General features: G+C 46.9%; 2 protein-coding genes across 2 annotated transcripts; both read left to right on the forward strand.

Annotated features, from left to right (window-relative positions):
• Positions 1-3501: 3501 nt before the first annotated feature.
• On the forward strand, positions 3502-8215 carry LOC109740147 (elongation factor 2). The gene is made up of 3 exons (XM_020299184.4): positions 3502-3631; positions 4605-4734; positions 5584-8215. Exons 2-3 carry the CDS (start codon positions 4644-4646, stop codon positions 8022-8024), a joined length of 2532 nt encoding a protein of 843 aa, XP_020154773.1. The 5' UTR covers positions 3502-3631; positions 4605-4643; the 3' UTR covers positions 8025-8215.
• Positions 8216-27167: 18952 nt separating this feature from the next.
• Positions 27168-27981, forward strand: LOC109740138 (uncharacterized). Its single transcript, XM_020299174.4, has one exon. It carries the CDS (start codon positions 27295-27297, stop codon positions 27793-27795), a length of 501 nt encoding a protein of 166 aa, XP_020154763.1. The 5' UTR covers positions 27168-27294; the 3' UTR covers positions 27796-27981.

A 27981-nucleotide genomic window follows, 5' to 3' on the forward strand; every position in this document is an offset into this window, starting at 1 on the left:
AGATACCATCTTGTTATATCATATTATGATTGTTTTGAGAAAGTGTTGTCATCCGAGATTTATTATTATTGCTCGCTAGTTGATTATGCCATTGATATGAGCAAACATGAGACCTAAATGTTATTGTGAATATGGTTAGTTCATAATCTTTGCTGAAAACTTGAATGTTGTCTTTACATATTTACAACAACAAGAGCAAACAGAGTTTGTAAAAGTTTTTCTTTACCACTTTCAGTTTATCAACTGAATTGCTTGAGGACAAGCAAAGGTTTAAGCTTGGGGGAGTTGATACGTCTCCATCGTATCTACTTTTCCAAACACATTTGCCCTTGCTTTGGACTCTAACTTGCATGATTTGAATGGAACTAACCCGGACTGACGCTGTTTTCAGCAGAATTGCCATGGTGTTATTTTTGTGCAGAAATAGAAGTTCTCGGAATGACCTGAAACTTCACGAAGAATATTTTTGGAATTAATAAAAAATACTGGCGAAAGAATCAAGGCCAGGGGGCCCACACCCTGGGCACGAGGGTGGGGGCGCGCCTGCCCCCTGGGCGCGCCCCTGCCTCGTGGGCCCCCTGGAGCTCCACCGACCTCAACTCCAACTCCATATATTCGTGTTCGGGGAGAAAAAAATCAGAGAGGATTCATCGCGTTTTACGATACGGAGCCGCCGCCAAGCCCTAAACTCTCTCGGGAGGGCTGATCTGGAGTCCGTTCGGGGCTCCGGAGAGGGGAATCCGTCGCCGTCGTCATCATCAACCATCCTCCATCACCAATTTCAAGACGCTCACCGCCGTGCGTGAGTAATTACATCGTAGGCTTGCTGGACGGTGATGGGTTGGATGAGATCTATCATGTAATCGAGTTAGTTTTGTTAGGGTTTGATCCCTAGTATCCACTATGTTCTGAGATTGATGTTGCTATGACTTTGCTATGCTTAATGTTTGTCACTAGGGCCCGAGTGCCATGATTTCAGATCTGAACCTATTATGTTTTCATGAATATATGTGAGTTCTTGATCCTATCTTGCAAGTCTATAGTCACCTACTATGTGTTATGATCCGGCAACCCCGAAGTGACAATAATCGGGACCACTTCCGGTGATGACCATAGTTTGAGGAGTTCATGTATTCACTATGTGTTAATGCTTTGGTCCGGTACTCTATTAAAAGGAGGCCTTAATATCCCTTAGTTTCCGCTAGGACCCCGCTGCCACGGGAGGGTAGGACAAAAGATGTCATGCAAGTTCTTTTCCATAAGCACGTATGACTATATTCGGAATAAATGCCTACATTACATTGATGAATTGGAGCTAGTTCTGTGTCACACTATGTTATGACTGTTACATGATGAACCGCATCCAACATAATTATCCATCACCGATCCAATGCCTACGAGCTTTTCACACATTGCTCTTTGCTTAGTTACTTTACCGCTGCTACTGTTACAATCACTACAATACTGCTATCATTACCTTTGCCACCGTTACCATTACTATCATACTACTTTGCTACTAAATACTTTGCTGCAGATATTAAGTTATCCAGGTGCGGTTGAATTGACAACTCAGCTGCTAATACTTGAGAATATTCTTTGGCTCCCCTTGTGTCGAATCAATAAATTTGGGTTGAATACTCTACCCTCGAAAACTGTTGCGATCCCCTATACTTGTGGGTTATCAAGGCACCAGTCGGCCCAGTCACAGCGCAGGCGTCAGACGGCCCACGCAACCGCGCCGCCCGCACGGGGCCGGACCATGGCACGCGCGACGCCGGCAAGGCAGCGGCGGGGCGGCCACACCGGGTCCGGCGCCGGCAGCACCTGCGCGCAGCGCATCAACGGCCAAGGCACCGGGCGCCACCGCGGGGGATAACCCGGGAGCGTGGCGGGCCGAGCCATGGTGGAGGCGAGACGGACCGCATCGACCAGACGACGCGACAACGATGGGCCACTCAGGCGGTCCCGACGCGGCGACGACCTGCCACACCGATGAGCAGGGCGCGTCGCCGCCCAGAAGTCTCCCAATTGCGGTGGCGCAAGTTTCACCGGGAGCTCCACCGGACCCTCCCCTTCCACCTCCTCAGCCAAATCGGCCCACGACGCCGACGAGCACGTGATGCAGAGGGTCGGCCGGCGATTCCCAGCGGCCATCCCAACGCCCATGTCAGCGGCGCCCGGGGAGGACCCGCGAGCAGGAGCCGGCGGCGCGGTCAGGTCGCCACAACGGTCGCCAGAGCTAGTCCGTACACAATTCTAATCCACTGCCCGACCTCCTTTTTTCCTTCCAAGTTATTTTTTCCTTTCAAGTTATTTTTTCTTTTTCCCATATTTTTTCAGAAGTTCCTTTTTTGTACAAAATTTCGTCAAATCTTTAGAATTTTTTAAAATTCCCATTTTCGAAAATATTTGGAACGTTAATTTTATTCTCGTTCCAAAGTTGTTTGAAATTCTAAAATGTTCGCATTTTCTCAAAAAACAAAATTGTTCATGAATTTTAATATAAATTGCATTTTTTAAAATAATAGAAATTTGAAAAATATTCCTTTTAATGGAAATATTCACAAATTCAAAATAATGTTCGTGGTTGAAAACACATTTTTGAAAATGGTTTTGAATGTTCAAAACAAGTTTCCATTTTTATAAATTGTTCACAAATTCAAATGATGTTTCTTTATCCGCCTTAAAATGTTTCCTGTTTTCGAAAAATGTTTGCGAATTTTAAAAAATCTTCTGTTTCAAGTTTTGTTTGCATTTTTCCAAAAAAATGCTCGCATTTTAATTTAAAAAAATCAGGAGGTCGCCACAACCTCGACAAGGAGGCGGACCTAAAGGAAAGAAAAGACACGAGTTGGGTAGTGGCCGCCACTCCGACCAACCCCACTACTATATTAATCTCGCGGGCCAAACATAGTCCGCGAGAACACTACAACTCTCTACTCTCTCGCCCCACTATTGTGGAGACTGTTTTGATGGACACATCAATTATCTCTTTAGATGCTTCTCGGAAAAAAATCTCTTCCGTTGCAACGCACGGGCATATGTGCTAATGCAGACTAAAAAGAAACGGAGGGAGTATCATTTAGAGCTTCTGTTAGAATGTTCATAGTAGAGCAGATTTGTTCCTAGTATTCACATTGGTATTTTGGCTGAAAAAGTTGCACGACTTGTCCACACTAACCGATTGACCGGAGGCTGCATAATAAGAAGTAAAAATGGATACCCTAAAAACAGGTAAAAATGGAAGAGTAAGGGCCAAGCTGCATGCACAGCCTCACTATACGTAAGGGCCAAGTTTCTTATTTGAGAGATGGAAGAGTGGCCCAGAAATCAGCTCGGAACAAGTCCACCGGGCATTCTCCGAACTATCACTTCCTTGGTGCAGATCGGACGGCGTCGCTCGCCACACAGCCGCACGGACAGCCACGATACGCTCGCCTTTCCCGCGGCGCCGTCACTATGCAGTCAATAAAACCCCCCGCAAGGCCGCAACCCCGGATCGCCCACAGCGCACAGGCCACAGGGGGATCGCCTAGGTCCTTCTCCTGCGCCTTCGCTCGGCGCCGCCGCCTCCTCATCCTCCAGGGCTGTCCTCATCTCATTCCTCCTGACAGCGAGGGAGATCCTCAAGGTGAGACAACATCCTTGTGCTCGATCGATCTATTCCCTGTAGATCGTCCGTGCGCTGACCGCTGAGTGGTTTTGGTCCAGCTCGCAAGGGCTCTTGTTCTTCCCGTGGAATAGTTTAACATTATTTGTAGTGGGTACAAGTAATGGTCTGGTGCTGAATGCCGATCTAATTCTGGTAGATGTAGCTTTTGTACCACACAACATGCCCTAGATTTTTCTCCCTGATGCATTTTACCGTCTGATGCGATATAAATGCCGTTCTGTTGAAACGTTTTAGGTGTTATTTTACATTCGATTTTATTTCCAGTAGCAGAGTTTAAATTATGTTAGACATTCGAACATATGAATATGTGAATCATAAATGTATTGTTTCCGCAGGGCCGTAAGTTTCGGCAGAGTGACATGGATATGTGTTTTCTTTATTAAGAGATTTATGTTCTGTTTACTACAGGATTATGCTTCTGATTCATGCGATTCACTAGATACTCAATCTTTGTTTTCCTTCTCTTTCTTGTATTGATACAAGAGCTTTGTTTAGTTGTGTTCTGACAATCTTGGGTATTTTTTTCCGAGGTTTTGTTTTCTGTTATCTCTACTCTCTGATTTACGATCTCTTGCTATGTAAATAGGGATATTTTGTGTTGCAGTCTAAAGTTCATCATTCTGCGAAATGTTTAACGTTACAACATTTACCTTCGTTGTCATGCAGAATCTAATATAGACTGAAGTCTCACCTGGCTTGCATTATATTGATGTCCTTATTTTCAACCTGTGCTTTGATTTTTTACCATGTCTGCCGAATTTTGCCTTTCCATGCTCTGCTTACCTCTGGCACTTATGTATAGAAACATAGGAGCTACCAAATCTGGTTAGGACTGTCAATCATTTCTACCATGGGGTGATTCAGTAATCTTCTTAGTACTGTTAATCCTAGTGATTACATGGATTCTAACTTGGTTACTACTTTTGAACAGGAATTTATATTTGTAGTGTGATAATCAAAAGCAGTCAAGATGGTGAAATTCACAGTAGAAGGACTCCGCATCATCATGGACAAGCAAAATAATATTCGCAACATGTCTGTTATTGCTCATGTGGACCATGGTATGTGCTGGGAAAGTTACTGCTTGGGTTGCACAAGTATTTGATGTTTTTATTCATATGTTATCTATGGGGGTTGATCCTTTTTCGCTTGTTCGTGTTGTCTCTTGTTTGTATGAACAGTTGCTCAGCATAGACTTGTGAAATATTTTATCTCACAGCATAGCTTGTTTATATTTCTGATCTCAGATTGTATATTTCTGCTCATATATTTTCTTTGTATTGATTCTTTATAGATTGTTCATGATGTCTCTTGTTTTGCTAGAACACATGCCCATTTTTAGATTGCTGTGATATTTTAATTGCATAATATAGCTCGTTTACATTTCTGCTGTCAGATTGTATTTTCATCCTGAAAATTGCAGTCCATATGACTTTGACCAAATGCTAGCTTAAACATGATTGTGCACAGTAAAGTAAAGTTCAATGGATAACCTGTTTGTTCCTTTCATTTTAAGGATCTGATCATCCAGGATTTAAAGCTAATTTTGTATTGTCCTGAAGTAAATGGGTGATTATTTAAATACGTGTTGGTTGTATTTTGTGTTACTGCATAGTTGTGTTATGCAATTTAATCTCAGTAAATCATGTGTGCTCATCAAGCCATTTTGCTGTCTCTCCTGTTTGTTTTTGTTTTAATGTTGTTATTTATTTATTTTGCAAAATTTAATCTTGTTAGTAATCTCTGAATTCCAACATTTGTGTACTCCCCTTTTTGTGGGTCAATGTTTCGACTGTGCTCTATCTTTATGGCGTTTTAGCGCTCCGTTTCTTGTTCAATATTAAGAGTGTGCACTACTGGTAATTACATGTCATGTTTGTGACCGTGTTCATGGTTTTAACTCACTACAGGCAAGTCTACGCTTACTGATTCTCTGGTGGCAGCTGCTGGGATTATTGCACAAGAAGTTGCAGGTGACGTCCGCATGACTGATACTCGTGCAGATGAAGCGGAACGTGGTATCACAATCAAATCCACGGGTATATCTCTTTTCTATGAGATGACTGATGAATCACTCAGGGCTTATAAGGGCGAGAGAGATGGGAATGAATACCTGATCAACCTTATAGATTCGCCTGGGCACGTTGATTTCTCTTCAGAAGTCACAGCTGCTCTTCGTATTACTGATGGTGCTTTGGTGGTGGTTGACTGTATTGAGGGTGTCTGTGTGCAAACTGAAACTGTGCTTCGCCAAGCCCTTGGTGAGAGGATTAGGCCTGTCCTTACTGTGAACAAGATGGACAGATGCTTCCTTGAGCTTCAGGTTGATGGCGAGGAAGCTTACCAGACTTTCTCCCGTGTCATTGAGAACGCCAATGTCATTATGGCGACATATGAAGATGCAAAACTTGGTGATGTCCAAGTCTACCCAGAGAAGGGAACTGTTGCTTTCTCTGCTGGTTTACATGGATGGGCATTTACTCTCACGAACTTTGCTAAGATGTATGCCTCCAAGTTTGGAGTTGATGAAAGTAAAATGATGGAGAGGCTTTGGGGTGAGAACTTCTTTGACACAGCCACGAAAAAGTGGACCAACAAGAACACGGGCTCTCCTACTTGCAAGAGAGGTTTTGTTCAGTTCTGCTATGATCCAATCAAGCAAATAATCAACACCTGCATGAATGACCAGAAGGATAAATTGTGGCCTATGTTACAGAAGCTTGGTGTGACCATGAAGGCTGATGAGAAGGAGCTAATGGGCAAGCCTTTAATGAAGCGTGTTATGCAGACTTGGCTGCCAGCAAGTACAGCTCTACTTGAGATGATGATATTCCACCTTCCTTCTCCTTCGAAAGCACAGAAGTATCGTGTAGAGAACTTGTATGAGGGGCCCCTTGACGATGTCTATGCAACTGCTATAAGAAACTGTGACCCAGAAGGTCCTCTTATGCTCTATGTTTCCAAGATGATTCCAGCATCTGATAAGGGCAGATTCTTTGCGTTTGGCCGAGTCTTCTCTGGGAGAATTGCAACTGGCATGAAGGTCCGGATCATGGGCCCAAACTATGTTCCTGGCCAGAAGAAGGATCTGTACGTGAAGAGTGTCCAGCGTACAGTTATTTGGATGGGGAAGAAGCAAGAGTCTGTTGACGATGTTCCTTGTGGTAATACTGTTGCTATGGTTGGCTTGGACCAGTTCATCACAAAGAATGCTACCCTGACAAACGAGAAGGAGGTTGATGCATGCCCAATCAGGGCAATGAAATTCTCTGTATCCCCTGTTGTACGCGTTGCTGTCCAGTGCAAGGTTGCCTCCGATCTTCCCAAACTTGTGGAAGGCTTGAAGCGCCTGGCGAAGTCTGACCCTATGGTTGTGTGTTCCATGGAGGAGTCTGGCGAGCATATCATTGCTGGAGCTGGAGAGCTGCACCTTGAAATTTGTTTGAAGGATCTGCAGGAGGATTTCATGGGTGGTGCTGAGATTATTGTTTCCCCTCCTGTTGTCTCTTTCCGTGAGACCGTGCTTGAGAAGTCCTGCCGCACCGTGATGAGCAAGTCCCCGAACAAGCACAACCGTCTCTACATGGAAGCTCGTCCCATGGAGGAAGGGCTGGCCGAGGCCATTGACGATGGCCGCATCGGCCCACGCGATGATCCCAAGGTGCGCTCCAAGGTTCTGTCTGAGGAGTTTGGTTGGGACAAGGATCTTGCCAAGAAGATTTGGTGCTTTGGACCCGAGACCACTGGGCCGAATATGGTTGTTGATATGTGCAAGGGAGTACAGTATCTGAACGAAATCAAGGACTCCGTTGTGGCTGGCTTCCAGTGGGCGTCGAAAGAAGGGGCATTGGCAGAGGAAAACATGCGTGGTATTTGCTTTGAGGTCTGCGACGTTGTTCTCCACACGGATGCTATTCACAGGGGAGGTGGTCAGGTCATCCCGACGGCTAGAAGGGTCATTTATGCTTCTCAGCTCACAGCTAAGCCAAGGTTACTCGAGCCTGTGTACCTGGTGGAGATCCAGGCGCCTGAGAATGCACTTGGTGGCATCTACGGTGTTCTTAACCAGAAGAGAGGGCACGTGTTTGAGGAGATGCAGAGGCCTGGTACCCCACTTTACAACATCAAGGCGTACCTCCCTGTTATCGAGTCCTTTGGTTTCTCGGGCACACTTAGGGCTGCGACATCTGGCCAGGCCTTCCCGCAGTGTGTGTTTGATCACTGGGACATGATGTCTGCTGATCCTTTGGAGGCAGGATCACAGGCGGCCCAGCTGGTTTTGGATATCCGCAAGAGGAAAGGGTTGAAAGAACAGATGACCCCTCTCTCTGAATTTGAGGACAAGCTCTAAATTTTTGCTCTCATGTTATCTGTTATCTCGGCCAATTTTTGATCTATTCTTGGTCTGTGTCAAGAGATGTACTCTTTTTCGTATTCCAGTTCCTTGGGTTGTGTTGTGCTGAACCTATTTCGGTCTCTTATCAGATTTAGCAAATAATTTACCTTCTATGATATGCTTGATTGAGTGGTTGATTTTAGCAAGTGTTGCTTTGCATCTCCTAATTGCATTTTCTTCTTATGTTTGAGAACCTTGGCTAGTTTTTCCAATGTTTCCTTGCGTCTGATAAGACGCCCCAACTGGTTTTATTGAAAACTTGAGCAGATTGTTGTAAATTAATTGTTGCCATTTCTTTGCAAGAGATTTTCTAAATTCTGATGTAGGATTACGCTCATTGATTCTGTTTGTAAGTATATATTCCTGAGAGCTTCTAATGTGAAAAGAGGTGTTTTTGCAATGAGAAACACTGTACACTATATTATTTCTTGACGATAATTTTGTTGCATTTAACTTAAGAAACACCCCATAAAATACATCAGCATTCCAATTCACAAAGTGCAACCTGGGCAGACTCAAGTCCTGAATTGTTTTCGTTTTGACATTGTCCATGTGCTCTGGACATATAAATGGAAGTTCACTCTTGAACAATCTATGTTACTCCCTCTGTAAAGTAATATAAGATCTTTTACACTGAAGTAGTGATCTAAAAGATCTTATTAGTTTACAGAGGGGAGTATAAATTAGAGCCAAAAGATTTTCCCTTGGGTGATTGTTGGTATGAATTTGACCAGGACGTATGCAATTGAAATAGCAAATCTTCCTAACCCTGGTAATTTCTGTTTTTACTCTAGTGATTTTAAACTCTTGACTGCACTCAGAGATTTTAAACCCTGCTAATATTTGTTTCAGGTCTGACAGAAGCATAAGAAATGTGATACTGATGGAGAGATATCATTACTTTGCTTCGAGTTGTCACCAATATGGTTTTAGAGTCTCTGTCAAGATGAAAGGGAGAGTGATTGGGCTGGCGTATAGATGCCCTGAAGCACATGCACACACGATTGTCTTCTAGTGGCTGGTTACTTAACTGCATTTTCTTACCAAATTTATCACCCTGCTCCCTTTCTGCCGTTGTGCATGAACTTGACTCTTATTATTGTTAAATGTGTATAGTCTCTCTTGCACTTTACCATACACATGTATATGTACTGGCCCTTGGCCCTCCTGTGAATGCAGTTGCCCATTCCTAACATGGTATCAGATGCTTAGGTTCCTCTCCTGCTCCCGCATGCTCGCAGCGCCGTGCCTCGCTCCCCCGTCGCCGGCCTCCCTCTACCTCGTCGCCGGCGCCGGCCACCTCCTCCCTCGCCCCCGGCTCTCTCCCTCCCCGCCGCCACGCCGTCTTGCCCCGGCTTGCGCTGCCCCGAGCTCGGCCGCGGCCTGCCGTTGCGGCCTCGCGCTGCCCCGCGCCTTCCCGTGCTCGGCCGCGGCCGGCAGCCACCTCCCCGCGCCTCCCCGCGCCCGGCAGCCACCTCCCCGCGCCTCCCCGCGCCCGGCCGCGACCTCCCCGCGCCCTGCCGCCCCTGGGCGCCTCCTGCTGCAGCCGGTGCTGCCCAGGGCCGGCCCCTCCCACGCTCGCCCTTCCCCCCCGCTTCCTCCATCGGGGCTGGATCGAGCCAGCGCGAGCCCGATCCCGATCTAGATCGGGGTCTCCTGTAGCAATCTACTGTAGCAGTTGACAAAAAAAGAGCTCCTCATGTCTTCTTCGGGCTATGTCATCGTTCCTCGGTGCTCGGTGATCTTCGATGGCACAAACTATGCCGAGTTTGCGGGGTTTATGTGTATCCACATGCGCGATCTCCTTCTGTGGGGTGTTCTCTCTGGCGAGGTCCCCTGTCTGCCTTGCCCTGTTGCTCCTGTGGCTCCTACCCCGCCAACACCGCCGGTTCTTGCTGCTGATGCTCTTCAGGCTGATCGCGATGCCGCCAAGGCTCTCGATGATACTGCAGTTGATGCCTATGATCAGCAGATGTCAGCCTATTCGGATGCCCTTTCTGCCTATCGTGATGATCTGTCTGCTTACACTCAGTGGTGCAATGATGATGCTCGTGCTGCTGCTGTTCTTACTGCGAGTGTCCTTCCTCAGTTCGCGTTGGAGTTCATGGGACTTGGCTCAGTTGCAGCGATGTGGTCTTATCTCTGTCAGCGCTATCAGCCCTCTGGTGATGCTCTCTACCTATCTGTGGTGCGTCAGGAGCATGCACTCCAGCAAGGTGATTCCTCTGTTGATGAGTTCTATTCACAGTGCTCTGCCTTCTGGCGTCAGCTTGACTCTCTTCGGACCGTCGTTTGTGGAACTTGTCGTTGCTGTCAGACTACACGGTCCGATTTGGAGTTTCAGCGGGTTCACGAGTTCTTATCTCGTCTTCGCTTTGAGTTCGAGCCTCGCCGTGCTCACCTGCTCGCTCGTGGTCGTGTTCCTATCTCGGAGGTACTTGCTGAGCTTCGTGCTGAAGAGACCCGCCTACGCTCTGCTGGGTTACTTGTGGTTCCATCAGTGTTGGCCGCCCGAGCTCCTATGCCACCTGCTCGCCTCACTGCTCCACCGCTCCTGCCTACTCCTTCAGGGGGGAGTGGGTCGTCCTTCTTATGCTGAGAGGGGCCGGTCGCGCCGTGACACCTTCTGTGGCTACTGCTCTCGGCCAGGTCACCCAGAGTCTGATTACCGTGAGAACAAGCGAGACCAGAGGCGCTCCTCTTCCAGTGGGACTCCTGGATCCTCCTCGACCCCGTCACTCACTGACCAGGACATTATGAGGCTCAAGCGTCTCTTAGCTTCCTCAGGCTCTTCGTCGACCGGTTCCGCTGCTGCTGTGACTGCAGCCACTGCTCCACCACCGCAGGCATCTACACAGTCAGGTACATCTTCGTGGGTTCTGGATTCTGGAGCCTCTTTTCATATGTCTTCTGATTCTTCCGTGCTGTCTTCTCTCCGACCTCTTGATTCGCCTGTTAATGTTCTTACCGCTGATGGCACACCTCTTCCTGTTGCTAGCCGTGGTCTTCTTTCCACTCCATCTTTTTCTGTTCCTAGTGTTTCACATGTTCCTCGCCTCACCATGAATCTTTTTTCCGCTGCCCAACTTACTGATTCTGGTTGTCGTGTCATTCTTGATACCGACTCTTGCTCCATTCAGGATTGTCGCACCAAGGCTTTGGTTGGTGCTGGCCCCCGGCGCCGTGAGTCAGAGGGCCTTTGGGAGGTTCACTGGCTTTGTGTTCCTTCCGCTGCCACCACTTCGGCCAGCTCCCATGCTCTTGCTGCCTCTTCGTCTACGTCCTTCCAGCAGTGGCATCATCGCCTTGGTCACATATGTGGCTCTCACTTGTCTTCTTTAGTTCATCAGGGCCTCTTAGGGTCTGTATCTGGAGATGTTTCTTTACATTGTAATGGCTGCAGACTTGGCAAACAGACTCAGTTACCTTATCCTACCAGTGAGTTGGTATCTCAGCGTCCTTTTGACTTAGTTCATTCTGATGTATGGGGTCCTGCTCCCTTTGATTTGAAAGGTGGTCACCGCTACTATATCTTGTTTATTGATGATTTTTCTCGCTACACTTGGCTCTACTTTATGAAATCTCGTAGGGAGGTTCTCCCTATATACAAACGTTTTGCTGCCATGGTTCACACCCAGTTTTCCACGCCCATTCGTACTTTTCGTGCTGACTCCGCTGGTGAGTTTATCTCCCAGCTGTTGCGTGGTTTTCTTGCGGAACAGGGTACTCTTGCCCAGTTCTCATGTCCTGGTGCACATGCTCAGAATGGCGTTGCCGAACGTAAGCATCGTCATCTACTTGAGACGGCTCGTGCTCTGATGATTGCCGCTTCTCTCCCACCCCATTTTTGGGCTGAGGCTGTTTCTGCATCCACCTATCTCATCAACATACAGCCATCGACTGCTCTGCATGGTGGTATTCCTATGGAGTGTCTCACTGGTCGCTCTCCTGACTACTCAGCTCTTCGTATGTTTGGATGTGTGTGCTATGTCCTTCTTGCCCCGCGAGAACGCACCAAACTGACTGCTCAGTCGGTTGAGTGTGTTTTTCTTGGCTACAGTGATGAGCACAAGGGCTATCGCTGATGGGATCCTGTTGGTCGTCTTTTGCGCATCTCGCGTGATGTGACCTTTGACGAGTCTCGCTCTTACTACCCACGTCCTTCTACCTCGAGCTTCTCTGTGGACGATCTTTCTTTTCTTCTTCTCCCTGATACACCCTGCTATATGCCTCCTCATGTTTTTCCTCCTCCGCCTGCACCTCTCCTTCCTTCTCCTTCACCACCGACACCATCTTCCCGATCCTCCTCCTCCAACTCTCCACCATCATCTTCAGTCCGTCGCCCTCTCTCACCATTTGCTCTTCACTATACTCGTCGCCCTCGTTCTGAGGATGTTTCCCCTGATGCGCCTTCCACCTCTGGTGCACCTCCTTTCACGCCTCCCCCGGTTCATAACCTCCGTGCTCGGCCTCCCCCCCCCCCCCCCCGCCTGATCGCAACTCTCCTGATCGGTACGGTCTCTCTGTTATTGTTGAGCCCACTTCCTATCGGACTGCCATGACTCAGCCTGAATGGCAGCTTGCGATGGCCGAAGAGCTTGCTACCCTTGAGCGCTCTCGCACATGGGATCTGGTTTCCCTCCCTTCCGGTGTCCGTCCCATCACCTGCAAGTGGGTCTACAAGATTAAGACTCGCTCTGATGGTTCTCTTGAGCGCTACAAAGCGCGCCTTGTGGCCCGTGGTTTTCAGCAGGAGCAGGGACGCGATTATGATGAGACATTCGCTCTTGTGGCCCACATGACCACTGTTCGCACTCTTCTTGTTGTTGCTTCTGTTCGTCATTGGTCTATCTCTCAACTTGATGTTCAGAACGCTTTTCTTAATGGCGAGTTGCGTGAGGAGGTTTATATGCAGCCACCACCGGGGTACTATGCTCCTGATGGTTTGGTCTGTCGACTTCGCCTGGTTTGAGCGCTTCGCCTCTATGGCGACTGCCGCTGGCTTCTTGCCCAGTGATCATGATCCCGCGTTGTTTGTTCACACGTCTCCTCGTGGTCGGACTCTGCTCCTTCTCTATGTTGATGACATGATCATCACTGGTGACGACTCTGACTACATAGTCTTTGTTAAGGCTCGCCTTCGCGACCAGTTCCTCATGACTGATCTTGGTCCACTTCGCTATTTTCTTGGGATTGAGATCTCCTCGACCTCTGATGGCTTCTACATCTCCCAAGAAAAATATATTCAGGATCTTCTTGCTCGCGCTGCTCTCGGTGATGAGCGCACAGTTGTGACTCCTATGGAACTCAACGTTCAGCTTCGTGCTTCTGATGGTGACCCTCTCCCTAACCCCACTCGCTATCGTCACCTTGTTGGCAGTCTTGTCTATCTTGCTGTTACGCGTCCTGATATCTCCTATCATGTTCATATCCTGAGTCAGTTCGTTCCAGCCCCAACCTCTGTCCACTATATGTTGGAAATATGCCCTAGAGGCAATAATAAAATGGTTATTATTGTATTTCCTTGTTCATGATAATTGTCTGTTGTTCATGCTATAATTGTATTAACTGGAAACCGTAATACATGTGTGAATACATAGACCACAACATGTCCCTAGTAAGCCCCTAGTTGACTAGCTCGTTGATCAATAGATGGTTATGGTTTCCTGACCATGGACATTGGATGTCATTGATAACGGGATCACATCATTAGGAGAATGATATGATGGACAAGACCCAATCCTAAGCATAGCACAAGATCGTGTAGTTCGTTTGCTAGAGCTTTTCTAATGTCAAGTATCATTTCCTTAGACCATGAGATTGTGCAACTCCCGGATACCGTAGGAATGCTTTGGGTGTACCAAACGTCACAACGTAACTGGGTGGCTATAAAGATGCACTACAGGTATCTCCGAAAGTGTCTGTTGGGTTGGCACGAATCGAGACTGGGATTTGTCACTCCGTATGACGGAGAGGTATCTCTGGGCCCACTCGGTAATGCATCATCATAATGAGCTCAATGTGACTAAGGAGTTAGCCACGGGATCATGCGTTACGGTACGAGTAAAGTGACTTGCCGGTAACGAGATTGAACAAGGTATTGGGATACCGACGATCGAATCTCGGGCAAGTAACGTACCGATTGACAAAGGGAATTGTATACGGGATTGATTGAATCCTCGACATCGTGGTTCATCGGATGAGATCATCGTGGAATATGTGGGAGCCAACATGGGTATCCAGATCCCGCTGTTGTTTATTGACCGGAGAGTCGTCTCGGTCATGTCTGCATGTCTCCCGAACCCGTAGGGTCTACACACTTAAGGTTCGGTGACGCTAGAGTTGTAGAGATATTAGTATGCGGTTAACCGAAAGTTGTTCGGAGTCTCGGATGAGATCCCAGACGTCACGAGGAGTTCCGGAATGGTCCGGAGGTAAAGATTTATATATGGGAAGTCCTATTTTGGGCACCGGAAAATGTTCGGGATTTTTCGGTATTGTACCGGGAAGGTTCTAGAAGGTTCCGAAGTGGGGCCCACCTGCATGGGGGACCCACATGAACGTGGGTAGTGGGGGCAAGGCCCCACACCCTGGTCAAGGCGCACCAAGATCCCACCTTAGAAGGAATAAGATCGTATCCCGAAGGGATAAGATCAAGATCCCTAAAAAAGGGGGGTAACAATCGGTGGGGAAGGGAAATGATGGGATTTCTTTCCCCCATCTTTGCCAACGCCCCAATGGACTTGGAGGGTAAGAAACCAGCCCCCTCCACCCCTATATATAGTGGGGAGGCGCATGGGAGCAGAACCCCAAGCCCTGGCGCCTCCCTCCCTCCCGTGACACCTCTTCCTCCCCGCTTGCGCTTGGCGAAGCCCTGCCGGGATCCCGCTACTTCCACCACCACGCCGTCGTGCTGCTGGATCTCCATCAACTTCTCCTCCCCCCTTGCTGGATCAAGAAGGAGGAGACATCCCCGCTCCGTACGTGTGTTGAACGCGGAGGTGTCGTCCGTTCGGCGCTAGGATCATCGGTGATTTGGATCACGACGAGTACGACTCCATCAACCCCGTTCTCTTGAACGCTTCCGCTCGTGATCTACAAGGGTATGTAGATGCACTCCTCCCCTCTCGTTGCTAGCATCTCCTAGATTGATCTTGGTGACACGTAGGAAAATTTTGAATTTCTGCTACGTTCCCCAACAGTGGCATCATGAGCCAGGTCTATGCGTAGATTCTATGCACGAGTAGAACACAAAGTAGTTGTGGGCGATGATTTGTTCAATTTGCTTGTCGTTACTAGTCTTATCTTGATTCGGCGGCATTGTGGGATGAAGCGGCCCGGACCGACCTTACACGTACTCTTACGTGAGACAGGTTCCACCGACTGACATGCACTTGATGCATAAGGTGGCTAGCGGGTGTCTGTCTCTCCCACTTTAGTTGGATCAGATTCGATGAAAAGGGTCCTTATGAAGGGTAAATAGCAATTGGCATATCACCGTTGTGACTTTTGCGTAGGTAAGAAACGTTCTTGCTAGAAACCCATAGCAGCCACGTAAAATATGCAACAACAATTAGAAGACGTCTAACTTGTTTTTGCAGGGAATGCTATGTGATGTGATATGGCCAAAAGGATGTGATGAATTATATATGTGATGTATGAGATTGATCATGTTCTTGTAATAGGAATCACGACTTGCATGTCGATGAGTATGACAACCGGCAGGAGCCATAGGAGTTGTCTTAATTTATTGTATGACCTGCGTGTCAATGAAAAACGTCATGTAATTACTTTACTTTATTGCTAACCGTTAGCCATAGTAGTAGAAGTAATAGTTGGCGAGACAACTTCATGAAGACACGATGATGGAGATCATGGTGTCATGCCGGTGACGAAGGTGATCATGCCGCGCCTCGAAGATGGAGATCAAAAGGCGCAAGATGATATTGGCCATATCATGTCACTTTATGATTTGCATGTGATGTTTGTCATGTTTACATCTTATTTTCTTAGAACGACGGTAGCATAAATAAGATGATCCCTCACTAAAATTTCAAGAGATGTGTTCCCCCTAACTGTGCACCGTTGCGAAGGTTCGTTGTTTCGAAGCACCACGTGACGATCGGGTGTGATAGATTCTAACATTCGCATACAACGGGTGTTGACGAGCCTAGCATGTACAGACATGGCCTCGGAACACAAGCAAAACACTTAGGTTGACTTGACGAGCCTAGCATGTACAGACATGGCCTCGGAACACAAGAGACCGAAAGGTCGAACATGAGTCGTATAGTAGATACGATCAACATGGAGATGTTCACCGATGATGACTAGTCCGTCTCACGTGATGATCGGACACGGCCTAGTCGATTCAGATCATGTATCACTTAGATGACTAGAGGGATGTCTATCTAAGTGGGAGTTCATTAAATAATCAGATGAACTTAATTATCATGAACATAGTCAAAAGGTCTTTGCAAATAATGTCGTAGCGTACGCTTTAGTTCTACTAAGATATGTTCCTAGAGAAAATTTAGTTGAAAGTTGATAGTAGCAATTATGCGGACTGGGTCCGTAAACTGAGGATTGTCCTCATTGCTGCACAGAAGGCTTATGTCCTTAATGCACCGCTCGGTGTGCTGAACCTCGAGCGTCGTTTGTGGATGTTGCGAACATCTGACATACACGTTTTGATGACTACGTGATAGTTCAGTGTGTAATGTTGAACGGTTTAAAATTGTGGCACCAAAGACGGTTTTGAAACGTCGCAGAACATATGAGATGTTCCAAAGACTGAAATTGGGATTTCAGACTAGTGCCCACGTCAAGAGATATGAGACCTCTGACAAGTTTCTTAAGCCTGCAAACTAAGGGAGAAAAGCTCAATCGTTGAGCATGTGCTCAGATTGTCTGAGTACTACAATCACTTGAATCGAGTGGGAGTTAATCTTCTAGATGAGATAGTGATGGTTCTCCATAGTCACTGCCACCAAGCTATTAGAGCTTCGTGATGAACTATAACATATCAGGGATAGACATGATGATCCTTGAGCAACTCGCGATGTTTGACACCGCGAAAGTAGAAATCAAGTAGGAGTATCAATTGTTGATGGTTAGTAAAACTACTAGTTTCTAGAAGGGCAAGGGCAAGAAGGGATACTTCATGAAACGGCAAATCAGTTGCTGCTCTAGTGAAGAAACCCAAGGTTGAACCCAAACCCGAGACTAAGTGCTTCTGAAATGAGGGGAACGGTCACTGAAGCAGAACTACCCTAGATACTTCGTAGATGAGAAGGCTGGCAAGGTCGACAGAAGTATATTGGATATACATTATATTAATGTGTACTTTACTAGTACTCCTAGTAGCACCAGGGTATTAGATACCGGTTCGGTTGCTAAGTGTTAGTAACTCGAAATAAAAGCTGCGGAATAAACGGAGACTAGCTAAAGGTGAGATGACGATATGTGTTGGAAGTGTTTCCAAGGTTGATGTGATCAAGCATCGCATGCTCCCTCTACCATCGAGATTGGGGTTAAACCTGAATAATTGTTATTTGGTGTTTGCGTTGAGCATAGACATGATTGGATTATGTTTATCGCAATACGGTTATTCATTAAAGGAGAATAATGGTTACTCTGTCTATTTGAATAATACCTTCAATGGTCCTGCACCTAAAATGAATGGTTTATTGAATCTCGATCGTAGTGATACACATGTTCATGCCAAAAGATATAAGATAGTAATGATAGTACCACATACTTGTGGCACTGCCACTTGAGTCATATTGGTATAAAATGCATGAAGAAGCTCCATGTTGATGGATCTTTGGACTCACTCGTTTTTGAAAAGATTGAGACATGCGAACCATGTCTATTAGTATATATGCATGAAGAAAGTCCATACAGATGGATCATATGGACTCACTTGATTTTGAATCACTTGAGACATGCAAATCATACCACATGGGCAAGATGACTGAAAGGCCTCGTTTTCAGTAAGATGGAACAAGAGAACAACTTGTTGGAAGTAATACATTTGATGTGTGCAGTCCAATGAGTGCTGAGGCACGCAGTGGATATCGTTATGTTCTTACTTCACAGATTTGAGTAGATGCTAAGAATATTTACTTGATGAAACACAAGTCTGAATTATTGAAAGGTTCAAGTAATTTCAGAGTGAAGTTGAAGATCGTCGTGACAAGAGGATAAAAATGTCTGTGATATGATCATAGAGATGAATATCTGAGTTACGAGTTTGGCACACAATTAAGAAATTGTGGAAATTGTTTCACGACTAATACCGCCTGGAACACCATATTGTGATGGTGTGTCCGAACATCATAACTGCACCCTATTGGATATGGTGCATACCATGATGTCTCTTATCGAATTACAACTATCGTTTATGGGTTAGGCATTAGAGACAACTGCATTCACTTTAAATAGGGCACCACACAGTTCTGTTGAGACGACACCGTATGAACTATGGTTTAGAGAAACCTAAGCTGTCGTCTCTTAAAAGTTTGGGGCTGCGACGCTTATGTGAAAAAGTTTCAGGCTGATAAGCTCGAACCCAAAGCGGATAAATGCATCTTCATAGAATACCCAAAACAGTTGGGTATACCTCCTATTTCAGATCTGAAAGCAAAAGTGATTGTTTCTAGAAACGGGTCCTTTCTCGAGGAAAAGTTTCTCTCGAAAGAATTGAGTGGGAGGATGGTGGAGACTTGATGAGGTCATTGAACCGTCACTTCAACTAATGTGTAGCGGGGCACAGGAAGTTGTTCCTGTGGCACCTACACCAATTGAAGTGGAAGCTTATGATAGTGATCATGAAACTTCAGATCAAGTCACTACCAAACCTCATAGGACGACAAGGATGCGTACTACTTCAGAGTGGTACGTAATCCTGTCTTGGAAGTCATGTTGCTAGACAACAATGAACCTACGAGCTATGGAGAAGCGATGGTGGGCCCGGATTCTGACGAATGGCTTGAGGCCACAAAATCCGAGAGGATCCATGTATGAAAACAAAGTATAGACTTTGAAAGAACTACTTGATGGTCGTAAGGCTGTTGGGTACAGATGGATTTTAAAGGGAAGACAGACAATGATGGTAAGTGTCACCATTAAGAAAGCTCGACTTGTCGTTAAGATGTTTTCCGGCAAGTTCAAGGAGTTGACTGGGATGAGACTTTCTCACTCGTAGCGATGCTAAGAGTCTGTTAGAATTATATTAGCAGTTACTGCATTATTTATGAAATCTTGCAGATAGGATGTCAAAACATTGTTTCCTCGACGATTTTCTTGAGGAAAGGTTGTATGTGATACAACCAGAAGGTTTTGTCAATCCTGAAAGATGCTAACAAGTATGCAAAGCTCCAGCAATCCTTCTAATGATTGGAGTAAGCATCTCGGAGTTGGAATGAACGCTTTGATGAGATGATCAAAGATTTTGGGTTTATACAAAGTTCATGAGAAACTTGTATTTCCAAAGAAGTGAGTGGGAGCACTATAGAATTTTTGATGAGTATATGTTGTTAACATATTGTTGATCAGAAATGATGTAGAATTTCTGGAAAGCATCCAGGGTTATTTGAAAAGTGTTTTAATGGAAAACCTGGATTAAGCTACTTGAACATTGAGCATCAAGATCTATAAGGATAGATCAAAAACGCTTAATAGTACTTTCAAATGAATACATACCGTGACAAGATTTTGAAGGAGTTCAAAATAGATCAGCAAAGAAGGAGTTCTTGGCTGTGTTACAAGGTGTGAGTATTGAGTAAGACTCAAGACCTGACCACGGCAGAAGAAAGAGAAAGTACGAAGGTCGTCCCCTATGCTTTAGACGTAGGCTCTACAATATGCTATGTTGTGTACCGCACCTGAAGTGTGCCTTGCCATGAGTTAGTCAAGGGGTACAATAGTGATCCGGAAATGGATCACATTACAGCGGTCGAACTTATCCTCAGTATCTAGTGGACTAAGGAATTTTCTCGATTATGGAGGTGGTAAAACAGTTCGTCGTAAAGGGTTACGTCGATGCAAACTTTGACACTAATCCGGATGACTCTGAGTAGTAAACCGGATTCGTATAGTAGAGCAGTTATTTGGAATAGCTCCAAGTAGCGCGTGATAGCTGCATCTACAAGATGACATAGAGATTTGTAAAGCACACACGGATCTGAATGTTGCAGACCCGTTGACTAAAACCTCTCTCGTAAGCATAACATGGTCAAACCCTAGAACTCATTGAGTGTTAATCACATGGTGATGTGAACTAGATTATTGACTCTAGTAAACTCTTGGGTATTAGTCACATGGCGATGTGAACTTTGAGTGTTAATCACATGGTGATGTGAACTAGATTATTGACTCTAGTGCAAGTGGGAGACTGTTGGAAATATGCCCTAGAGGCAATAATAAAATGGTTATTATTGTATTTCCTTGTTCATGATAATTGTCTGTTGTTCATGCTATAATTGTATTAACTGGAAACCGTAATACATGTGTGAATACATAGACCACAACATGTCCCTAGTAAGCCTCTAGTTGACTAGCTCGTTGATCGATAGATGGTTATGGTTTCCTGATCATGGACATTGGATGTTATTGATAACGGGATCACATCATTAGGAGAATGATATGATGGACAAGACCCAATCCTAAGCATAGCACAAGATCGTGTAGTTCGTTTGCTAGAGCTTTTCTAATGTCAAGTATCATTTCCTTAGACCATGAGATTGTGCAACTCCCGGATACCGTAGGAATGCTTTGGGTGTACCAAACGTCACAACGTAACTGGGTGGCTATAAAGGTGCACTACAGGTATCTCCGAAAGTGTCTGTTGGGTTGGCACGAATCGAGACTGGGATTTGTCACTCCGTATGACGGAGAGGTATCTCTGGGCCCACTCGGTAATGCATCATCATAATGAGCTCAATGTGACTAAGGAGTTAGCCACGGGATCATGCGTTACGGTACGAGTAAAGTGACTTGCCGGTAACGAGATTGAACAAGGTATTGGGATACCGACGATCGAATCTCGGGCAAGTAACGTACCGATTGACAAAGGGAATTGTATACGGGATTGATTGAATCCTCGACATCGTGGTTCATCCGATGAGATCATCGTGGAACATGTGGGATCCAACATGGGTATCCAGATCCCGCTGTTGTTTATTGACCGGAGAGTCGTCTCGGTCATGTCTGCATGTCTCCCGAACCCGTAGGGTCTACACACTTAAGGTTCGGTGACGCTAGAGTTGTAGAGATATTAGTATGCGGTTAACCGAAAGTTGTTCGGAGTCCTGGATGAGATCCCGGACGTCACGAGGAGTTCCGGAATGGTCCGGAGGTAAAGATTTATATATGGGAAGTCCTATTTTGGCCACCGGAAAATGTTCGGGATTTTTCGGTACTGTACCGGGAAGGTTCTAGAAGGTTCCGAAGTGGGGCCCACCTGCATGGGGGGACCCACATGAACGTGGGTAGTGGGGGCAAGGCCCCACACCCCTGGTCAAGGCGCACCAAGATCCCACCTTAGAAGGAATAAGATCAAGATCCCTAAAAAAGGGGGATAACAATCGGTGGGGAAGGGAAATGATGGGATTTCTTTCCCCCATCTTTGCCAACGCCCCAATGGACTTGGAGGGTAAGAAACCAGCCCCCTCCACCCATATATATAGTGGGGAGGCGCATGGGAGCAGAACCCCAAGCCCTGGCGCCTCCCTCCCTCCCGTGACACCTCTTCCTCCCCGCTTGCGCTTGGCGAAGCCCTGCCGGGATCCCGCTACTTCCACCACCACGCCGTCGTGCTGCTGGATCTCCATCAACTTCTCCTCCCCCCTTGCTGGATCAAGAAGGAGGAGACGTCCCCGCTCTGTACGTGTGTTGAACGCGGAGGTGCCGTCCGTTCGGCGCTAGGATCATCGGTGATTTGGATCACGACGAGTACGACTCCATCAACCCCATTCTCTTGAACGCTTCCGCTCGCGATCTACAAGGGTATGTAGATGCACTCCTCCCCTCTCGTTGCTAGCATCTCCTAGATTGATCTTGGTGACATGTAGGAAAATTTTGAATTTCTGCTACGTTCCCCAACACTATAGTCATCTCCTCCGTGTTCTACGATATCTTCGTGGCACGCTCTCTCAGCGCCTTTTCTTTCCCCGCTCCAGCTCTCTTGAGCTCCAGGCCTACTCTGATGCTACCTGGGCTAGTGATCCCTCTAATCAACGCTCGTTGTCTGCTTATTGTGTCTTTCTTGGTGGCTCTCTTATTGCCTGGAAGACAAAAAAACAGACTGCCGTTTCTCGCTCGAGTACAGAGGCTGAGTTGCGAGCCATGGCTATGCTGACGGCTGAGGTGATCTGGTTACGGTGGTTACTTGAGGACTTTGGTGTGTCTGTTACTACCTCGACTCCCTTATTGTCAGACAGTACTGGTGCTATCAGTATTGCGCGTGACCCGGTGAAGCATGAGCTCACCAAGCACATCGGTGTGGATGCCCACTTTGTGCATGCTGCTGTGCAGGATCAGACTCTCGCTCTTCACTATGTGCCCTCTGAGTTACAGTTGGCGGACTTCTTCACGAAGGTACAGACTCAAGCGCAGCATAGTTTTCTTCTCTCCAAACTCAGTGTTGTTGATCCACCATGAGTTTGAGGGGGGGTGTTAGATGTGTATAGTCTCTCTTGCACTTTACCATACACATGTATATATACTGGCCCTTGGCCCTGTGAATGCAGTTGCCCATTCCTAACAATTATCAGAGTTCTTTTTTAATCATTGCTTCTGCAATTCTGTAGGCTGTTGAAAATGCTCTTGCTTGGTCCAAACGTATTTGTGTAGAATTTTCTTTAGTTAATCTGCGTTCCCATTTTATGAAAAAAATGGACTGTCGTCAATCTGAACAACAGGTTTTATGACACAAATCTAGGAGTAGAAGCTAAAATGATCAAACATATAGACCAAATCCAGGACATAGTTCAGTGGATGGGATGGGATGGGATGAGAGCCCTACAAAGTTACATATACAAGTAATTATTGCCAAGCTTTGTATGAGCACGCCCTTGAGTTAATATGGGAAGTGCTCGCCTATGTGGGTCACCATGCTCTTTTCCTCCTCTCCTTTCTTTATCGTGTAACAAATTAACAATAGCAAATTTAAAAGGAAATGGATCGTTCTTAACTTTTGTTTGAAAATAGGTAAAACTTTTATGCATATACTTATTTGTTTCGAAAATTTGGGCAATCTTTGTATGGCTTTCTGTTGGACAACATTGATGAGAAGGGAGGATGCCGAAGTATTTAAGGTCTGCTTCTTGCGACCTTTTGATTTAGGCGGAAATTTATTCATGGGCCAAATATTTCTTTTGGTGTTACATTCCTTTTTTCAATTGCAGCCAAGGAAGTAGTAGCATATAATACCTGATTGATAGTTCTTTTTTTTTGTTCCTGCAGAGTCCAAATTGTACAAGCACAAAGCATGTTTGGATAAAAGTGGAATAACAGCAGTTTATCTCCCGAACCTAAAGACGTTTCATCAGATATGGGATGGTGTTCAGAGGAGAGTTGCGGCACTTTATTTCGAAATGGAGGCAAAAGATTTGCCTCATCCATTAATTAAGCAGAAGAGAGTTGCCCGGTTAATCAACGAAAAAACGGGCTAAAACCGTCACAAACTGCCGAGCGGCACACACATGATACACCACACACCCCTCAACTAAGAGGGCCTCATCAAGATACACCCCCACGTCATCGTCGTCACTTCTCCCCAACGGGTGCCATCGTCCTCCCTAGTCTTCGAGCAAGCTGACTCCGACTTCGTCGAAGATGAACATCGACCCAATCCTCACAAAAGAGGCAGTGTGGAAACATAAGACCAATGCCAGACACAGCCACCCGCATCAAAGGCAGCGCAGCTCCGACTCTGATGGAGAGATCCGAAGTGTTGACACCAGATTTTGGCATAGAATGAAATGCAATTAAGATGGTCTCAAATGGAGAAGTGATCTACATGAAAAAGTTCCGTATTGTCGACATGAACATCTTTGAAGTTTGGGCCATCGCCATCCGATCTCATCTCGAAGGCCGAAGTTGTGTTCGAAATATTGAGATTTTTTATCTAGAGCACTGTTCGGCCAATTATGCCTCAAGGGAGGCCTCAAATGGGAAAACATTCTGCATGAATTGTCTTCGTCTCGTTGAAACGGTTGATTTTGATATAAAACTCGTACTAATCTGAGAACGTATGTAAAAGTTACAGCCACTTGAGTGCGGCCCTGTCACGGGGCAAAAGTGGCGCGCCCCATCAGACACGGTGCCTGATGGGTAGCGCGAGTAACAACCTGTTTTGCGCGAGCGATTCGGCCCTGAAGATAGCATCGAAGCGAAAAACGTTCAACATGAAAGTTGTTTGTCTCGTTGAAACGGTCAAATTTGATTTTGGGCTCATCTTCATCTGAGGTCGTTTGTGGCGGACCTAAAAACCAAACTGATGTTCCAGACTTACCTAAATCCGAGTTCGGTTAATTTTGAAAAGATTTGGACGTGATTTTGGACGTGATTTGGAGTCCTTTTCTTGTACGGGAAATCCATCCGCCTCTTATATACCTAAGGGGTGACGGTCGATTGAACAACACACAATCACAAAACCCATCTAGTTTTTACCCTAGTTTTACATCTCTCCCTGGTTCTTTCTCTCTCGTTCTTCTTTCGTTCTTCGTGTTGAAGGGCAGCGATCCTCGAGGCTCTAGGGGCGGGCGAACTGACCTAGGGCAGCCCATAGCCGCCGCGCGTCCAAACGGGATCCCTCCCAGGCGCGTGGGGCTTCGAGTCCTGAAAAGCACCCGCCGGATTGCTTGTGTACCGCGCTTCCGGACGGGTCTCCTTCGACGTGAGCTGCGGTGCATCACCCTCGGCGTTGGAGGTACACGGTGACGTGTTCGTGTGCGAACACGAAGGAGAAATATGCATGATTGGCGCCGCAGAAGACCACCGAACAGACCACCTGCTGCTGTCATCGTCGCCACGGGGCCCCGCGGCCGCAGCTCCGATTTCACCACAGCAAAACACTCGAGGTAATCGCACGGACAAGCCGGAGAAGGGCTGACTACCGCAACCGTTGTTGAGCCTCCGACTTCGCTCACCTCCGTCATCGTTGCCACAGAGGCCTCTACACCAACACTGACGCCTTCCTCTTGTCCCACTTGTCGATGCCCAACTCCACAAACGAAGCCCTAAACGACACCAAGGCGCCGCCATCGTCCGATCCCACTAGATCAGGGATTTCCCCCGGAGTTGGATCCATGCGGGAGGGGTGCGGCAACACTGCAACGATGCCTCCAAGAAGGTCTACGACGGCCGAAGCCATCGCCATCGCCAGTCATAGGCCCAAGGCCGAGACAGGGTCTTCACCCAGGTTCTCAACACATCACCCACACCGGCCTCGACAAGTCCACCAACACCACCATCACCAAGAGCTAGCCTGCCGACGCATAAGCCCACCAACACATCACCCACACCGGCCTTGACATGTTGCGGCACTTTATACCTTCTATGTTCACATTATGAACTTCTTTGAAATAATCGTTGGCTCGGTGGTCCTATGCTATGGCATGTTTTACATGAGTCATTTTATGATTCAGATGAAAATGCACTTGCCTATTTTTTGTATCCATGGGAAGATTAGCAGGGGAGGCCCCTGGCCCAAAACTTTTTTCTCGCCGATATTACTGTTGAGGTCGGGGAGTGATTCGGTTTGTAGAGTGTTTGTTGGAGGTAATCTGGTACAGTGGAATAAACTGAAGGCAATATGTGGTGGTGTTCTGCTTAAATGGAAAATGTGATAAGCTACCCCGCAAAAATAAAATAAAAAATGTGATAAGCTGTGGATCGAAATGAGAAATGTTCAGCGGCTGACTATGAAAAGAGAGAGACTGGGCTCCGGTGGTACATCGGCTGACTGTTTGAAGATCGCATGCGGTCTCCTCCGGAGCTATAGTTGTTTTATGCATGAGCTGGATCCTTTTTATTCGCCAGCTGTAGTTCGCTCTTCCTTTTTCTTTCTGTTGGTCTCCTGAGGTCTCCTGCATTGCTCTTTGCGTTGCTCTTTGCCCCTTCTGTTCTGAGATCTCCTGCGTTAAGCACAAGAACACCCCTGCTCTGGGCATGTTTAGACTATGCTTCTCCACCGTGTATTTCTTTTCTTTTCTTTCTGCTATTTGGGTTTGTTTACTTAACTTACGCTAGAATGCTGGTTTCTTTAAAAGAAATATGAGATCTGTCGACCCCTCTTTTTTCATAAAAAAGGGAGAATATTAGTAACTTGTGTATAACTGCGCTTTGGATTGTGCAAATGCCTCATTTAGAACTTCCACAAAGATGCTTCACTGCCCCATCGCTTCATTAGAAATACAAACCTCTGGAGTTGGCTGCTACTGTTATTTGCACGAACGAGATGTTTCTGTAAGAAACGGAAACTATTTGCCATTAGCTGATAAATTGCTCACCCCGACAAACAAAATCTCTGCTCAAAGGAAGCACACAACAGGATTTCCAACGACAATACCCAATAAATCGACTATGACTGATTAAGGGATTATTTTACAGTACATGCTTGTGCACGCCGCCGTACGTTTTGGTTGACCGGATCGATCTGACTAAGTCCACAACGCCCTGGGCAGCTTAGTCAGACATACGCGATCGTCACTCACCACATCATTCCGACCCATCATTTCAATTTGAACAAGTTAATTTACTCGACAGTTTGGGACCGTGTCTCCGAGTTCTGACCGTGACTATGCAACCGTAGCTTATCATATATGCCGAGAGCCAATGCAAATCCTGAGCTACGAACGACTTGTTCCCGCCGGAATGCCATGTCAAGTTGAATAATTGGTATGGTCCGGAGGTCAGATACACCTCCCTTCTCGGTAACGTGTGAACCGAGACAAGAAAACACCTCATCTAACACCTGCTGTACACCTCCACACTCACCCGGCACCTTCCATGAAATGTTTATTAGGAGTAGAAACATGTTTAGACGATCATGTTTTATGTTCGCACGTGACGGCAGCAGCTCTCGTGAACGGGTGCATAAAAGGATCGAGATCGAGGTCGGATTAGCATTCAGCAACAGAAGTTCTTCCGTGTCACGAAGCATACACCAAACCCAGCCTACGAGACCGACCAAAGAGCGGGGAGAGCGTGCACGACCATGGAAGCCGAGGCCTTCCCGATACGGTTCACCAAGGGCATACGCTCCTACTGGAGCCGGAGCAAGTACCAGCGCGTGGACGGCGGCACGGGGGGCCGGGGCACGCGCCATCTGGTGCGGCTCGGGGACGGCGGCAGCGGCGACGGCAAGGCGTGGGGCGTGCGGCTCGGCGGCATGTTCCGGGTGCGCGTCAAGGCGCCGGCCTCGGCCGTGGCCGCGGCGAAGGCCCCGAAGCGCGTGCTCGGCCGGATAAGGGACGCGTACGTGGACGCCATGCTCGGCGCGGCCAAGAAGCACTCGGCGGCGACGCACACGCTGCCGAGCGGGCCGGCGCCGGAGGCGCTGTGGCAGAAGCGGGTGCCCGTGCGCCGGTCGCGCAGCCAGGCGCAGGTGCGGCAGAAGGCGGACGAGCTGGGCCAGAGGCTCGTCCTCGAGATGTACAAGTCCGTGCGCGCGTCCAGGGACCTCGCGGGCATGCTCGAAGCATCAAGGGCGCGATAGCATGGAGGCACTGCACCGGCGACTTGGAGGAAGGCGAATGATGTGTTAGTGTTACATGCTTGTAGTATATGTAAGATCAGTTGGTGATATGTAATCTGTTCATAACCATGGGGCTTTGCTCTGCTGTAAATTCTCCATAATTCCATGACTCTTTGCTTGTGAGGTTATATGCGATGACGCTTAGGA

Source organism: Aegilops tauschii, chromosome 3 (genome assembly GCF_002575655.3).
Source record: "Aegilops tauschii subsp. strangulata cultivar AL8/78 chromosome 3, Aet v6.0, whole genome shotgun sequence".
NCBI classification, from domain to species: Eukaryota; Viridiplantae; Streptophyta; class Magnoliopsida; order Poales; family Poaceae; genus Aegilops; species Aegilops tauschii.